The sequence below is a fragment of the Mugil cephalus genome, chromosome 1 (assembly GCF_022458985.1).
Source record: "Mugil cephalus isolate CIBA_MC_2020 chromosome 1, CIBA_Mcephalus_1.1, whole genome shotgun sequence".
In the NCBI taxonomy this organism is placed as follows: Eukaryota; Metazoa; Chordata; class Actinopteri; order Mugiliformes; family Mugilidae; genus Mugil; species Mugil cephalus.
In genome coordinates this window covers 1,779,547-1,797,709 of record NC_061770.1, presented here as the reverse complement: position 1 = coordinate 1,797,709, position 18,163 = coordinate 1,779,547, and the positions used below count along the sequence as shown (strand labels likewise).

At 43.4% G+C, this 18,163-nt stretch overlaps 1 protein-coding gene across 10 annotated transcripts in view; it reads left to right on the top strand.

Annotated features, from left to right (window-relative positions):
- The window catches only part of agrn (agrin), a 238,124-nt gene that overhangs the window by 162,777 nt on the left and 57,184 nt on the right, over positions 1-18,163 (top strand). For all 10 annotated transcript variants that reach the window (XM_047599697.1, XM_047599689.1, XM_047599706.1 and 7 more), the window contains 3 exons: positions 8,123-8,344; positions 14,647-14,844; positions 15,246-15,446. In XM_047599697.1, coding sequence (XP_047455653.1) covers positions 8,123-8,344; positions 14,647-14,844; positions 15,246-15,446 — 621 coding nt within the window. The remainder of the gene's footprint in view (positions 1-8,122; positions 8,345-14,646; positions 14,845-15,245; positions 15,447-18,163) is intronic.

Here is an 18,163-nt window from a genome sequence, read left to right as displayed (position 1 = left end):
CCAAAGACGTGCTCGTTAGGTTCATTGGTGATTCTAAATTGGCCGTAGGTGTGAGTGTGAACGGCTGTCTGTCTCTCTGTGTGTTAGCCCTGTGATAGACTGGAGACCTGTGTACCCTGCCAGGACTAGTGGAGAGTTAATGACTATGCAGCTAATGGATCAAAGACTGGGTAATTTGTGAATTTGTTCAAATTACCCACATTTGACAAAGCATGAGTGAGTCTTTTATGTAGCAATACAGAATGTAAAGTTGTTGAGTGCAGGGTGGGGGATGAGAGTCAAGGGCATGCAGCCTTTATCCACAATTGTTCTGTTGTAGACTTATTTTAACAGTTTACTAGCACTTATAGATCGCTTATTAAGCTCATAGTAGCCACAGATGTTGTAAAAATTAATTTAAAAAAACGCCAGCCCTAGAACTTGAAAAAGAAAGGCATAATTGAATATAATCCAGTGCCGACCTGACCAACGTCAACATTGTGCTGGGTGAAAAGAAGAACCCTGCCTGTTGAATGAAAGCTAAATTGCCCTTGCTAATAAAAAAAGAATAAGAAGAAATAAAAGATTCAGTGAGAGATTTGTTAGCCTCAGAGCTTGGTGAACCAACTTTAAGCTTCACACACTAGAGTAGTTGTAACAATGTGGAGGCAGTTTGGCACAATTTCAGCTGAAGGCATAAAATGTTCAAGACCGGTTTTGCAGTCAGCACACTCTGTCTAGATTATTTCTGTGTTGGCTTAAAGGGTCAATTCACCTGAATTAGTAATAGCTTTTTTAATGAAGTCCCAAACTAGGTGCTTAAAGTGAGGCAAGTTCCTCCCTGATCATTTTTTAAGGTTCATTTGAAGGCCTCGTCTTATGTTGATCTCCAGAGTTGGAAGCGTTTTTGCTCCTTCAGTTTATAACGCTGATAGCTCAGCATGCATGATAAAGCTGGAGTAATCTGCTCAATCTACCTCAAACGGGAAGTCCACCAAACACACGCGCTGTGTAATTCTGCTCAGAGTTGCTGTCCACACTTTTATTGTTGTCACAACAGAGGCCGATAAAGGCAGAGAGATCATTCCGTCCTCCAGGCACTGGGGCGAAGCTGAACGTTGAAGTTATCTCCAGTCGGCAGCGTTAGAAGAAACCAGAGCTCATTTGCATTATTTGGTAGTGAGAGCGCTTATATGTTTTGCTGTGTTTCATTATTTCTGGCAAATGGCGTCTCAGTCCTACCGCCGCCACCACCCCATTCCTCATTTGTTTAGTTATTTCATTTTTTCTCTCTCTCTCTTCATCCTTCCTCCCTTGGAACGCAGATTGCAGCCGTCAGCGACTGGTAGTATGTTTCTTTAATGCATTTTTATTGACATTTGCATATTTTTCAAAACAGAGCGCCACGAACGCCACCGCCCCCCCGATACAGTTTTAATTAAACATCAAAAGAGGCGAGCGTAGGTGCCCACTGAGACTGTTGGTTTAGTCAGACTGATGATATACATGCACGGAGTGTGTGTGTGTCTGTGAGTGTGTGCGTTTGTGTTCATGCGTCTGTTTCTTTCTGTTTCTTTTTTTTTCCTTCCTTATTTTTTGACTTTCTTCGTAACACAAGAAAAAATTTCATCCTACTGATGCATGCAATTTGAGCGTGTCAGTGTCTTTGTGAGTGTGTGTGTGTGTGTGTGTGTGAGAGAGAGAGAGAGAGAGAGAGTGCGTTTTGATTTTCTGTCTTCCAGAAAGAGTAGCTTGTCGAAAGTCAATCAATAGCCTGCGCTGATCGTGTGACAGAACACACATACGTACAGGATGTTTATGGTGTGAGGCGCACTCTTCCATTGTGCTCCGTCGTTGTCCTGACGTGGCTGGCAGTCAAAAAGAGAACAGTCAAAAGAAAACCAAACAATGACCCCTGTGTCACGGTGTCACATGCTCACGTACACTGTGTAAAGACTTCAAAGTTTCCCATCTCTGAAAAGGCAGACTTTGATATATGAAATGATTTGATAAATAATGATCTCTTTTCTCGTTTCATTGGCTGAGTGGTGCACGGGGCGGGGTGATCGATCGCTCTGCCAGCTGTCAAGCGGATGAAATTCTCCCGTTCTGACACAGTCGTAAATCTCCTCTCATGTGGGTGACAGCCCCTAATGTCAACCCCTCCCTAAAGGATCGGCATGCAAAGAAACCCACATGTCTCAAATGTCCTGACTGCTGTCTGCGGCAGAAAAGGCTCTGATTGATATCTAGAGCCCTTCAATTTAGAGATAGAGACGTCGCGTGGCGTTTAGCTGATTAACTCGTGTCCTGGCGGAGTCACAATTCTTCGATGTCTAGGAACATGTAAGGATTTGCTGGAAGTGAATCAGAGCAGGCTGCTGTGAAGGACGGTGAATAGGTCTGTAGCCTTGGATCTGGAGATGAATACAAGAGAACTCTGACACTGGAGAAAGAAAAGAAGAGAAGGTGCTTGTCATCACCAGACAAGTAAATGGGATGACACAGCTGCTTACGCATGCTCTGTTAAAAAAGGGTCATTACTTTATTATTTACTCTTGACCTTATCCTCACCACTGTGCCGTCTAAATACACACACCCCTAAAGCCTAGATTAAAACATCTTCTCAGCGCCACGCCGCAATAGAACCTTCCTTCATTCAGTGGCTGATTAAACTGTGAGGAAATATGTGCCGTGTCCTGCAGAAAAAGATTTGATTGAGCTGTTTGGCTAATTTATAAATGATCGCAAATCAATACAGATGGTGGAGATTAGACGTTTCACGGTGTGCGACATGAGAATATTTTTAGGCTGAAGCACAGAAATCCTGTTTTTTTTTTCTCTTTCTCTTTACCATATGATGTCCACACAGCAGGGTACCAGCGCAAACTAAACAAGGAAGTGCGCCTGGATCTGGGGCTGTTGCAGCAGAAGTGTAGTCGTAATTGTTCAACTATATTTAGAGGACCAAACACTGGTGGGGCTTCAGAGCCCTGAGGCTTTCAAAGGCTTTTATGTTTTCTTTCATGCTTGTTTTTTTCTTCTTTTTGAGATCCACAAAAACTGGACAGCTTTTATGAAATTAAATTGCAACATTGATAACAGTTATGCAGCATAAAAGCATAAATAAATAAAGGGAATAACTACAAATTCAACTCGTCAACTAGTTCTGGAAGCATCTCGGGAATCCTTCAAGCCAAAATATAAAATCTAATGAAAAACTATACATCATCATGATAAGGCTCAAGAACAGGAATGGTCTTAAAATAAACTTCCACCGAGGGGCATTTTTAAAGCAAAATGGTTTTGCTTTTTAATTTGCCAATAAAAAAAGCACATTAATATCAGAGAAGCAGCCTGTGACTACAATTAATTAATTTTACAAACAAAATGCATAATTAAAACTTGTCTTTCTTCTTTCTGTGTTGGCCCGAGTTGTGTCAGTGCTTACTTCCTGCCCGCCGGCTTTTCTCCACTGCTCCTTTAAGTCAAGAATGTTTAGTACTTATTCAGTCGTGCTTTGAATCAGTGCTAGAGGGTACGGGCGTATGAAGTGGCTCACCACAACTCTCAGGAGCCTGTTGATGTGCCGGCCTCATGTCTGGTTTTAGCAGAACAAGAAGCAGAGAGGGGTTCCTGAATTGGTTGTTAGACTATTCCTTAAATAGAAATACAAGCAGCAGCCCAGGTTTCTCTTAGTGTATAGACAAAGAATTCAGTAAAATCACTAAAACTTAGGAACATGCTGGCACCCAAACTACAAGTGAACAAATGAAAGAGCTAGTTAGGCAGACATAAATTCTTTAGTCACAGCTTTTTTGTGATGTCATGTGTAAACAGCCGAGTGTGCGTGTGAGTTCACCATTACAAGTGCCGAAAACCTCATGTGAGTTGCTTGAAATTTGTTGCCTGTCGCCTCTGGAGGTTAACACGAAATCAGTCAGCGGAAGACACATTGTCATTGACAAAGAGCTCTGCAAAGCAGGGAAGAAAAATCTGTCACCTTAGGTGTCAAGACTCGGTGCAGAATATTTTATCATTTGCATGTTTATTTGATGAGCATCTCCCTCTGCGCGTTTGTGATTGGACTCAGAAACAGATGTGGAGTTTGGAGTATGTGGAAGTCAGCCTGAGATCACCAGTGCTGTTATTCCTAATCAAGTTAATTAGAGGATGTACCGTGGGAGCCAGATTGACAGCAGCTAGGGACCGCCGGTCCACTTACAGCGGCCCGCAGGCTGTCATTGAGCAGAAATTGCAGTAAAATGTGGGTCAACAAGGTGTCAGAAGCGGCTTGAGGCGTAGTGGGTGTTATTGCGTGTTACTGGACCATGATCAGTCATGTGGTTCCATCCAATTTCTGCCTTTTATTTTAATTATTGTTTCGTCTGAGCCCGTTCTTGTGCTGCAGCTCCCGACTTCATTAGAGATGCCATGCTGTTCCATTTTATGTTGTGTGTCTTCTGAGGGAACTTCGAGATCATTTTTTAAACTTCCTGTGGCATGCGCACCCTAACGGCGAAAAACATCAGCTGTTTGGATTTGACAGAAAGTGTTTACATCTCACCTGTGATAGATACATGTCACAAGATCAGGGCTCCTAGTTTGTCTTTCTTCTTCCCCACATGCTGCTTTTGTGTGTCTCCATTTTGAAGAGCAGCACGTTCTTAGTTGTAAATGCACAAAGAGGTTTCGACTTACCTCCTGCCTGTGATACGTATTCAGTGCTAGACAGACACAGCCCGCGGGTATGCCTTTTGCGGTATGCTAATATAGCCTTTTTCTCTGCACCTCCCTTTCCCTCGACTAATATGATACATAAATGTTTTTAATGTGAGTGAGGTAGAGGGAGTTGGATCAAAGCCCTGCAGGTGAAGAAACACCGAAGGCGGAGTTTGCTGTAGATTGCCTGTGCCCCATTGGAGTCCTGTGTTGTAATGGGCTGCAGTTGTAGGTGATTCTCCCTGCCAGTTGGCTACTGTGAGCATCACCTGGATTACACTGATTCACTGCCCTGCATAATACAGGGAGTGATTTGGAATTGCACACAGACCCAAGGGGGAAAAGTCCAATTAACATATGTATGAGCTGAGTGGAGATGGGAGGAAACGCTCGCCAAAATAATCTCCCAGCGTTTTACCGACATGTTACGGGGGGCTAACGGTGTACGGCTGCTCTCTGCAGCAGCCACACGGTTACAGCAGAGTCCTGCCACAGCTTGCCGTGCCATCGTGCCAGCATATGAGGGGCTGTTAAGCTTCAGACGTTACACCGTAGCGTACTTGCCACTTTATCTATCAGATAACACCACTAAGTGGCAAGCAATAATACTTCAGCAGGTGTCAGGACATAAGGGAAATATGTTCTCTTAATATTCGATGTAGCTCAGCTGCGGCGAGTTGACACCACGGCCTAACCTGAAGTAATCCTCTTTCGAGCCCTGAAGTGGGGCCACGCCATTAAAATACCACGCTAATTAAAATAGAAAAGTTACACAGTGGCTGGCAGGGGAGGATACAGACTGAAGTGACACCCAGAATGTAGAATTCTCTCAACCGGTGTGGTAGTACAGAAACGGAGCAGAGTGCACGCCAGTTGAGCAGAATCTGTGATTAGAGAAAAAATGGTTCCTGTTCCTTTTTTCCACCTCGCTACTGTTTTCCCTGACGTTACCCTGCCGCCACAGCAAACAGCATGCTGCACCTGCTCAACCACAGAAACACCGCCTTGGCTGCTGCGCCATGTGTTGGCACTACAGATGTTCCCGCTCAACTGTCAAGCTCATTTTCACATATAAATAGCTCAGTTTAAACCCAGCAACTTTGGTTTATTCTGGACGTGCCTGACAGAAACACTGATACATGCATGAAGAGATGGATTTAAGTGTTTGGTAGAGGACCAGAGAGAGGAAGTGAACTGGAAAAACCTTGTGAACACCATCCCACCGGCCTCGGTTGTGACAGGCTGCCATTTCAAAGCGTCTGCCTGCATCCAAGAGAAAGGAAAGAGATAGCTTCAGTTTTTAACTGGGTTATAAGATTTTTACACTTGGGAAGATTTGTCTCCCTTTTTTTACACAGTCCCTAGTTAATCAATCTGGCAGAATTTGTCCCCCTAGAGGTAGAGGATGATAAAAAAAAAAAAAAAAAGAATTAGTTTTGGAGGGAAATTCTTTAATCTTTTTCCTAAGTTTGAAACAAAGAGAATGGGAGACAAAGGCGTTATCAGAAGCTGCAGTTGTGTTTTAGGAGCCTGTCCTTGGGAAGTGGGCCGGTGAACTTTTATGAAGGCCAAGGTTGTACTGTTAAGCTGGGATCACAAGCTTACAGCTGTAACACACACACACACACACACACACACACACACACACACCCATAAACACTCATAAACATTCACACTTGCAGACACAAGCAAGGCGTTGAAATGAGATCACGGGGAATCAATTGTTTTAGAAGCGGCACCAAATTAAGCAGCACTGAGCGGCTTACGTATTTATGAGGCACCTCCAAGCTCTTTTGAAGCAGCAGCTTGGCACCAAAACACAGAAATCAATAGCGGTGTTCCACCTTCTAATCTGAAACACACACTTGCAGAAATGGGACATCCGGAAAGATTTCTCCAGTTATAGTCACAGCTTAGTGGAAAAGCAGTAGGCATCAATGGACAGTAATATAACTAATATCCCTTCTACTTTTTGTTTTTTTATTTGCTCTCAAGATGTTTAGATTTGTTGATCGTAGTGTCACCAATGCCTCCCATCGCCTTAATCAGTCTGAATCAAGCTAATTGCCCCAGCTGTGTTATCAGTTGATAATTCACCCCTGCTATGGGTTGAGGCTCTGTTGAATGTCTCTGAGCTGATAGATGAATCATGTTCCTCCAAGCATGCCAAGTAACCCCCCCAACCCCCACCCCTCCACGTTGCCATCTAATCCCATAATGGTCACAGTAATGATAGATCCATGGGTGGTGTCATTACAAGTGGCAGTTTCCATGACAGCACATCTACCTTACCCAAAACCAACGATACATTAGTGGAGAAGGAAGAAGTTTTGTTGCACTTTGGGTGTGAAATCACTTTGATAAGTGTATCCCACCTTAAGGTCTCAGTCTACAACCATTAAGCTGAGCCCACGGACTCACACTCTGGCACCCTGGACCCGTATACACATTGCCATGTAATATTTTCACTGACACATAAAGCGACAAAGAATGGATTGAGTCAGGATGTGAGGCTGCGATCAAAGCATTGTCCACGCCATTTTCTCAGGTTTCTCCTGATCAGCCCAGCCTACAACCATCTGCCGCTGCCGAGAATCGTAGGTGCAAAATCCAGTCCTCATTTTAATGAAGTCATGCTGGAGTTAGTGCATAAGAAGGGAAGGCTGAAGCAGACACCTCTCTCTGATGTTCACATTTCATATCTGCCTCTGCCCAGGAGCTTGCCTTTTTTGAATTATTAAGCAGAGGACTCTTTCTTCTCTTCACCTTTTTCCTTTTTGTATCTCTTTCTTTTTTCTACATTCTCTCTCTCTCACTCTCTCTCTCTCTCTCTCTCTCCCTCCCTATTCCGCTCACTCGATCCCTTTTACTTGTCCTTTTCTTGCTCCTCCATGTCAGTTCAACCAGCTTTGGCTGAAGCGGTGGCTCTCACTGAGATGCAAATGGCAGCCTTTGAAGAGACACAGTGGGAACGTCAATTAATCCGAGCATTTACTTGCCTGGGAAGAAAAAAACGGTTGTGCAACCATTGTTCGTGGGCCGTTTCATCTCTATTGTGCTACAGGGCAATGTTTTCATCCGCTGTCCTCATGCCACCGGATTCGGTGGACTCTTCAAAGATTCAGGATACATCAGGATAGGCACAGAGGCAAGGAAATGGTATAGGAAGCTGAGTAAGCAGAGGTGTCACAGGAGTAGGGTTGTACTGCATATTCCATCATACCTTTTTTTCCCTCCCCAAACCCTTTCTAACACAAAAACCAGCAGTTCTCCCGTGTAGCTATATTCTAACCCCCCTATCACCTATGCCCTTTCCAGCCCCAGACCTTGCTCCAACCTCTATACATTCCTCCTTCCTGCTACACTGTACGGCCTCCTCCTTCTAACTTTTCTCTCTATCTCTTGGGTGGGTGGCCCTTAGATCTCAACGTACCGAGTCCCTGCTTGGAAAAGGAATGCGAACATGGAGCAACATGCGTGGTTAAGAACAATGAGCCGGTGTGCGAGTGCCCCGAGGCCTGCCCGCAGACGTCCGACCCCGTATGCGGATCTGATGGCCACAGCTATGGCAGCCCATGTGAGTTGCGAGCGATGGGTTGTGCCCTACAGAAGGTCATCAACATTCAACACAAGGGACCCTGCGGTGAGTAGCTCCAGTCACACAACACCACCATGCCACACAGTTTAAATATAGTGCCATTTCATTCATGAATTACTAGTATGCATCATGCATCGCCTTTATGTTATGCTGCATAGTCATTTATATAGCTGTGAAATTATTAGTAAAATTGCATGAATCATAGCTTACAGGTAGGGAAGCATCTCCCCCCTGTGAAATATGTCTGGTTCAAATGAATTAATAGTGCTACATTACTCAGTCTGAATTGTAATCCCCAGACCTTACCAATTAACACATACAGCATCGCAATTCATGTGTCAACCCCCTGTTGCCCATTTCAAATCAAACATAGTCAAAACAATACTTAACACACGGAAGAATTTCCTGATTCCTTGTCTCATATTTTCGTCCGTGCCCTGGTTCTCTTCTTAAGTCCGTATACTGACACCAAGACTCCAATTTGCCAGTTTTGACCTTTCAGTGAAGATGCACTTTAGTCCTGATGAAAGAGAGCACTGAGCATACTTGTCTGTAATTGGCTTCATGAGTCACTTGGCTTTGTCTTGCAGTGTCACAGTATCAGCTAGTCATTAGTACACGAGAGACAGCAGAGCTTCAAGTGGTAAAAATATCTTCATATCCACTATACAGGCACACAGCCACATGGACACATTTTTACATCTTGGTAAACACATTTAGTGAATACTCTTGATGGCTTAATGCCATTTTGCAAGGCCAATTTTCCCATGGATTCGAAATGGTGATTGAGCATTCTTCCTTGTCTACAGTCAGATCGTTTTCTTTTTGTACACACTGGGCAGAAGTACAGTAGTTATTTGCCCCTTGGCCAGACTCTCTGAGTTACCTCATTTACTCAGTTTTACTGCAATAGATTTTTTTTTGTCTGCATATTTTGAAGACTATAACAGTTAAAATCAGTGGGCCTCTGCTGTGCTGTATTAGTGGAAGAGCTGAGCGGTTAGGAGAATGATCAATATAAATGAATTAGTTTGCTGTTACAGAAATGTACTCTGCAATTTGTTCCTGAAGTGTGGAAGCGTTTATGGTTCTGACTTTGTTTGTGTGAACTAATCAGATTGTTTTAAAGCAGAGTAGATGATACCTAGTTGTTGGCGAGGTACCAGTGGACACTCTACCTGCATCTGTCATCTTCCCCTTCCAGCCTTCTCTAAATTGATATCCAGCATGTAAGGACGTATGGCCACAAGTAATGGAGCGAAAGCAGCGTTTAGTCAGTGGGCAGGTAGTCTGAGTCAATTTGGTGTGCCACATTGCAGGTAGACAGCAGATCCATCGGCTCGGGGTCCCTCTGCTGTAATGAATAGTCTTTATTTTAAAAACCGAGAGGTAGAGCGAGCCTCCGGAGTAAAGTGCCATGTTGGGAAGCCAGCACTATATGGATGGTTCTTGGCTCCCACAGGAACAGGCCTGCATCAGCGCAGTGGTGCCATAAAAATGCTGAAGCACTCGCTTGCCAAGCGTAAGCCAGCCGAGGAATGATGGCAATGATAATGCGGGTTATTTCTGGGCTGTTTGCACAGCTTTACTGAGCTTTATTCAGCACCATAACAACTGACTGATTTAAGCTATTATCTCATCTAATTATAACAGCCTATTCCCACCACTCATATACTATACATGTTTATGGGGCAGAAATTTCAGGCGCTGTCCGAAGACTTGGAAGCAAGCCTCAAAGACTTAGGCAATGAAGAAAAGAGAAATAAAGGGAGGGTTTTTATTTTATTTTTTTCTTGTCTGTTAGTGAACTGATAATTGTCATGAATACATTTGCCTTTAAATGTTTCTATATGTGTGATTTCCAAAATAGTCCTCTAAGAAATTCCATTTTTGTTTACTGCTCCTGTTTAGATATTGCTATCCAGCTCTCTATGGTGCGTCAGTTGTCATATTTATGGCTTTCAGAATCAAAAGTAGGAGTTTAGTAGACGCAGTTAGAGCAGCAACGGTTTAGAAGGTGAGAGAAGCACCGCAACAGGGAAAGATGTGCTTAACCGCATGTGTGTGTAGCTTTACTACTGGCTCTCCTGGACCCAGCCATAATTTCATTTCCTTCCCTCCGGGCTGGAAAAATAGTGGTTATCTATATGGCTCAGGTGCAACCTGATAGCAATATGAGTGACATTTCTTATTATTCGGAGATTTTTCCTCCCCTGCGTTTGAGTGGCGGGCGACCTTGTAGGGTGGGCTGGGAGAGGTGCTTTCAGTTAATAGACCCCCCAGCTACATATCAGTCGCCTCATAAAAAAGGGACCATTCATACTGCTTTACCCAAACTGATGAAAGCAGAGGCGCCTGAATCATTTGAGAAAAGGCAATAACAAGTTCCCCCCTTTTTTCCTCCCACAGGTGTTGGAAATGATATTCTCAGTTGAGTAAGAAATATAGGTCACACCAGGAGCATGAGAGGAGTCGATGAGAGACAGTGGAAAGAGGGAAGACGAGAGGGAGGAGGGGGAAATGATAAATGCAGGGAGGGAAGGAGATGAAGGTAAATAAGACGAGGAGGAGCAGAAAGTGGGAGGCAGAGTTAATAGATGCCGGCCGGGCGGGCATCAACAGGGGAGTTGTTATCACCCAGCCATGTTCACAAGCCTTCAAAACACAAACCAGCCTACTCCTTTCTGCTTAATCCTGAGGTAATACTCCTCCCAGACCCCCTCAGCTGCACTATAACTTTTCTCCCAGTAAGTATATCAAGAAAATGCTGTGCAGCTGGAGGGTCTTTGTTTTTGGCGTTTTTCAGCACAGAGTCAATCCTTCATGCTTTCAAGGGCACTTTATATACCAACCTGCCTCTATTCCTCACTCTTGCCACCGCAAAGACTCGCCAAATACAACAACAGAAGCTTTAGTATATCTTTGGACAGTTTTACAAATAATACAATGTATACGTGTACGCTTCAACAGCCTGTTAAGTTTGTTGCACACTCTGCAAGAAGCGATATTTTTTTCTTGTTCTCAAGTTGAACAAGAACAAAGTTCATTCTATCCCTTTACAAGAAACTTTAGTGCAGAACACCAGGAAGTCCTCATTGGGCCCTCCCACTGCAGCATATGTCACACACGCTAAGCACTGTGGGAGATGTAGGAAAAGAGGCACTTTTCTTACCATTTTCGGATATCGGCCAGACGTTTTGACGGCCGTGTCCATCGGATCACAGTATGCCATATCTCTTTATGCCATGTTTCTCTACCCAGGAGAGACTAGCGTTCAAACAACATATCAACAACATCTGGAAGCACACAAAGTGGCCTCACTGACTTGAGCAATAGCATTTCCACTTTTCCACATTAATCACACCATCTTCCAAACAAGTTCTGCTTGATGCTGCACTAAGAACAAATGTACCACTTTTTGCAGAGTATGTAACAAGCATTATTTGCACTGTATCACATCAGAAACATGATGAATGGTGCACAAATATCAACCCTCAGACGTGGGTGTCAGTTCTGGCTCAGTGTTTTCTCATGCTCAGCCCATCTCCATACACTTAACGTATATCCAGTGAGGGGGACATAGGCTGGGGATTGGTTTCAGCCACGGATGACTGACTGGGTTGTCTTGTCACTTGTTTAACACTTATGTAAATTTTTGATATGCAGTTAGTGGTATGTATTTTATTAGACTGCACAAGAAACTCCTACTTTGATCGTGCACATCTTGTTACACCGTTTCTATGCTCGAGACATTTTGATGGACGTGAAAGGGATTTGCATGATATCAAAGATCTCGTACTGTAATCTGAGCACACTAGTCTCTCTTTATTGTCATGCCTCTGTCATAATTCTTAGCGGGACTTTTCACATTGAAGTCTGAACTATCTGTGGCTGGAAAGTTGCTTTCAGAACTGAAACTCCACATTATCAGTGATAGACGTGGAGATGACTGAATCAGAGATGACAAAAAGTGGACTTGTGAACATTATCAGTAATGGTGACAATTCCCTCTCTTCTCCTGGCTTTGAACTGAATCTCCCCTCCTCTTCTGGCTGTGATGCATGTTGTCGGGAGGATCAGGCAGTGTGGAGAGCCAGGTGCGAGGGGCAGGAAGTGATAAAGAAGCGAGGCTACTATCAGGACACAGGGCCTGATAAAGGACAACACTCACCACAGCCACTTACTGATTTATAGCTGCCGCAACCACAGAGGAGCCACAACAACACAGTGTTACAGATTCTAGTGGAAAACATTAGTCGAGGAGCTTGTTCATCTCGAACAATCCCACTTGCAGTGTCAGGATTGTGAAGAAGAAGTGATGACAAAACAGTGATATTTACTCTGAGCTGTAAATTATCAAACATACTGTACACTCGTGTGAGTGTTAATGTGGTACTATAACGGCCTTCCCCCTTTTCTCAAGGATTTGCACCCATCCAATAAACAATAGCATTTGTGAAGTCACTGCATCACTGCTTTAATTAATCCCAGAATTGTTCATTTCTTCTGGGCTGTGCATGTCAGGTCTTCGGAATAACCAGGCTGAGACAGAAACCTCTAATATTCTGTACTGAAAGTACGGAGAACAGGGAAACATTCATGTCAGAGTTTAATTCAGGTATGCCTCTGTAGGTGTGTAATTCTGCTAAGATAAAATGACACATTGGTTCCTACAGGCTCCTGGTGGCACCATGTGGTATGTTAAGTTAAAACCTCTCAGTCAAGGCTGTTAATCCAAGAAAGTAGTGGATGCCAGCACTGGATTGAGAGATGAAGGAAATGATGGACTCTAAAAGAGTAATAAACAGATTAATAATGAGGAAGTTTCCAGAGGCCAGCATGGCCTCTCTCAATTAGTGCTAAATTAGCAGCAGTTATTAACTTGCCCCTAATTGAATGTGATAGCGAGCTGTGCTAATGCAGACCTCTTGGTGTAATTGGTGTTAGAGGGAAAGGTGTCTCTGCTGCTAGCCCACAAGGCCTCGTGTTTCTCATTCTTTTCCTGTCGCCATCCTGTGACAGTCAATCAGTCAATACTCTGGACATGTCTGATCCTGCTGTACCATTTCTTTTATTTGTTTCTGAAGGAGGAAGCAAATAAAAAATACAGCAAAGCAGGAGATGATCTATGCGAATCCTTCAACTAATATAGAAAGTCTCGAAAGTCTTTCTGAGTCTTCTGGGTGCCTCAGCGCAGTCTTTTGGAGAGACGATAGATATTGTTTGCCTGATTCAATATGAAGTGCAGAAACTAGCACCTTTCTAGCAAGTATGATCAACCTTACAAAGTGATAAATGCAATCAGGAAAGTGTGACTTTTCTCTCTCAGTTCTGAATAACTTCCAATAACCAGTAGCTCTTGCTCAGAAGCATCCCCAGAAAATCCTGCTGGCACCATGCTTTGCCATACGAATGGTAGTAGCCAGGTGATGAGCAGTACCTGGCTTTGACTAGATACAGCAACTGGCGTTCAGGCCAATTCTCACCTCATCAGACCAGAGGAATTTTCCTTCATGCTTCAGAATGCTTTAAGTGTCATTTGGCAAACTCCAATCAGGCTCTCATGACGCTTTTTCTCAGTAGTAGCTTCAGTTTCCGACCACTCTCGTCCCAATTGATGGAATGCTTGAGAGACCACTGTCCTTCCGGTAGCTTCTTTTATGCTTTTGATGAGACTTTACAAAGTTCTTTGTGTTCTATATTATATATTATATTATATTTATTTATTTATTTATTTTTAAACCTCCTAATATATTTGCTTCATTAGAATTTTTTTGAATTCCATGGCTTTTCTACCTCTCACATGCATGAGAACCGTGATACCTTTAAATGGACAGATGTTTGTCACTGTATGATTTAAGCTAAAAATACTAAATGTGGAGTTACATTCAAAAAGTTAACTTGGCATCAAGAGCTAGATAAAAACAACAGCTCCTTTCTGTATTTTATTTCTCCACAGATGCTGTGTGTCATAAATGTTAAAACACTACTTTATAATGCAAGCAAACATTGCATCTATATATTATATTGGCCACAAAATTGCTTTTATTTTATTGAAAGATTTATTTCATGACTCTAGTGAGGGAGTTTTATGTGAATGTTTTCACTAAAACTATTAATAATGGAGGATGTGTAGCAAGGCAAAAACTAGTTCATTGAAACTTTATATCCTCTTGAAAGACGTTTAAACGGTCATCAGAAAGGAAAAACAGCAAAAATGCACAATTTGCACAATTCTACCATATAACAACATATAAAAGATGTAAAATGATGTGAAATCACTGAGCTGTGTCGCCGTCTGAAGCTCTGTACGCTGAGCCTATGCCTTCCTCCTCTTCTCCGTCTAGATGAGTCTTGTGCCAACTGCTCTTTTGGGGGAATCTGCGACTCACAGACCGGGCAGTGTATGTGTCCATCAGAGTGCGTGGAGTCCCGCCTGTCCGTATGTGGCAGTGACGGTACCACCTACAACAGCGAGTGTGAGCTGCATGTGCGAGCCTGCAGGGAGCAGGTTGACATCCGAGTTGTCAACCAGGGAGAGTGCAGTAAGTAATTTGTTCATCTATGCAGTGTGTGTCCATTAATTACAGCATCTCGTACTTCCTGACCCCAAACATCAAGGTGAAAAAGAAATAATCCTGTAAAGATTTCTTCCTGCATCCTTAAATCGAAGTTGAGCAGGCAGGTAGTTCAAGTGGAAACAAATCTGTCAAACTGGATGCACACATGGGCAATTATTAGGGAAGCATGTATGTGTTTGAAGACAGAAATGTATTACAAGGAGAAGAAGTAGGATGCATGAAATTACATTTAAATATCAATTCCAGAGATGCATTTTAATGTCTCTGTGGATGAGATCAATCAAAATATTTATGTGAATATGTAATTTTTTTTTTCCACTGACCAATTGTGCTCTACCTGTCCCTTTGCTCTGTGTGTAATAAAGAAACATGCGGCGACAGTGTTTGTGCCTGGGGCGCCCGGTGTGTCCAAAATAAGTGTGAGTGCCTGCAGTGCTCGGGCAAGGCCTTCTCCCCAGTGTGTGGAAGTGATGGCAACACCTACGACAACGAGTGTGAACTCCGCTTGTCCTCCTGCACGCACAAGAGGAGAATTGATGTGGCGAAGCCTGGCAGCTGTGATGAAGGTAGGAAATTGACTTTGAAATGGTGTAATTATGTTAACCAATCAGCGTTTGGAGTGCTGTAATTATCTTTAGCAACTGACCTGTGGTACAGTATTTAGTCATCTGTGGATTTTCATAATGGTGGCATATGCCACAAGCAGCATGCCAGTAGTCTAATGCAGCAAAAGATGAAGTGAGAGTCATAGTGCGTGTCCATAATCAAAACCTGTCACAGGAACATAAGTTGCTCGTCTGTGGGTAACTTCAGAACAGAACAATCTTTTTTCGCTTCTACACATTCAGCGTGTTTTTGACGTACTTCCTGCTGCTGTTGCTCTTCTTCACGGAGCCTAATATATTGTTGTATTAGTTGAACATATTGTTTTTATTTGGTGTGAGTTCAAACTTACGGCAATGGTATTATACATTTAAAGCCTTCCACCAGCTAACAAGGTTTTTCTTGTAACTTCATTGTGAAATGTTTTCAGCACAGAGACGGTGAATCTCAAGTACACTAGTGAATGCTAAAGATCACTGAGCTGCCGACTAGCAGCTTTCTTTTTTCTTTTTTTTTGTGAATTTCCAATATGAGCCACCGTAGCACACAGAGTTTACTCTACCTGACTTTCATTACAGGCTAGGTGTTGTTTATTTGTGTTGTGACAGCTACAGTACACATTTTATCAAGCCCTTCTATCCAATTAGGCTTTTAAAAGTGTGACCGGTGGCGCTTAATGCGAGTATCTGTGATTTCCACGCCTGTAGCTGCTTCGTTCCTCCGCATCCCGAATAAATGAGATCTAATTCACCGTGCAGCTCATATCTTGATCAGCACTGACAGACCGAGGCAGCATATCACAGTCCCTCGCTCAGCCCGTCTTGGGGACAATTCTGGAGGGAGCAACATGCCAACCTCTGGTTGTCAGGCAGGCAGCGGCGTTCTCCTGTGGCTAGTGGGTCGTCACAGTGAACACAGTCATCCACTGACAAGGTGTGAAGGGGAGCAGATTACACCTGCTAGATGGAGCAATGACTGAAGAAAGGAAAAGAGGAGGTAGATGAAGAGCGGAGCAAAAAGAGAGATGGGCGGAATCCACCTCCATTTTCCTTGCTGTCAGGGGTGTTTCTTTCTTTTCAGTTTTTTTTTTTAATTTTCATTCCTGCGACCATTGTCTTCCATACTGGCCCTCAGCCTGTGGGGCTTCTTGTGGTCGATTTAACATCATTTCATTGACTGAGATTGACTGACATTTTTTGTATGTGGAGCATAGTGAAATGTGAAATAGTATGCACTCAATACTGTCCATCCCCCACCCTGCCACACACTCACACAGACACACTCTGTACTCATTGTCCGTTGGTTGTATGGTGTCAGGCAAAAATGCTCTTGCATCCCCAAGGGCATTGCTGTGCTTGTGGTACCTGATAGCTTGTTTTTTTATTACTATTATTTTATTCAACTCTCTCTCTCAACTCTCTCGTGCCGTCTTTGAACATCCTCCCTTTCTCCACCACTTGTTCATTTTGATTCAGGGAAAACCATCAGGCTTACACAATAGATTTTTTTTTTCTTTTTCTTTCTGCTCTCCTCTTCGCCCCCCACTGTCCCACCCACTCATGTCTCTCTCCATTTTGCACTCTTCTCCATCAAAATTGTATCTCTTGACAAAAGGGGTAGCAATGCTTTCACAGATGGGGGTGGAGATTTGATCGTCTAAAATCGATAAATTTCACCCCAGGGGCAGCTACCAGTTCTGTCTTATGCTGCAAGCTCTTTCCCTGATTCTTTCAGCCCCCTCGATTGTGACCCAGACCCTCCACAGGAAGTCTGGTGAGACTGTAATACAGTCCAAACCAAGTTCTCGGTCGTGCTACTTCTTTTTGGCTGCATGCCTTTGAAAGAATTTGTAGCAGATATATTCACCCCTGTCTGGATGTATGAGTGGTAGTTTTTGGAAAAAGTAGGAGTATATATTGTGTAATGTAGCACCCTTGTCACAAAATGTGATGCTGTATTTCTGGCTCTATTGTAGACAGCCGCAAAGCTCTACATCACTGGTATGCAGAACCCTCCGTCCCATACTTCAAATGTAAGATAAGCCTGGAGAGGAAGTGAACATGTGATTTATTTGCTCACATAGACCTAAGACTTAAAAACCATCCTCATTAGTCTTGTTTGGAGGAGGGGGGCATGCGACATAAAAATGGAAGTTGTTTTCTCCCGCCTTTTATTTAGCAGTAATGAAAAATGACAGTGTTCTCACTGTTGGCCATACAGGGAAATTTATCACCTGTTTAATTTCACACTCGGGTAGGCCTGGCCTCAGCTCCTTTTCTCGACACTGACAAAGTGGCAACTGAGAGCAGTTCATCACCTAAGGGGTCCCTGGCCCTTTTTAATTGAATAGACATTTAATAAACAAGATTATGAGTGGAGGATCACACAGTGATGCGCAGTCCACACCCTGCTCCTGATATCACACAGATCAGATCAAGCTCCCAAAGAAATGAAAGGGCATGAAAAGCTAAGCGAGGTGGGAGGCTTGGTTGCAAAAAGCTCCTCTTAGTGAGATCAGCGGATTTTTCCTTCATGGTTCATCCATCACAGGGCTTGTAACCTTCTGTTCAGGCAACAAAACTTATTTTCTCCTTCTGCCATCTTCAAACACCCAATTCCTTCTCCCCACTTTTGGTGACGCTCCATCCCTCTCTATCTTGGGGGAACTTTATTTGGACTA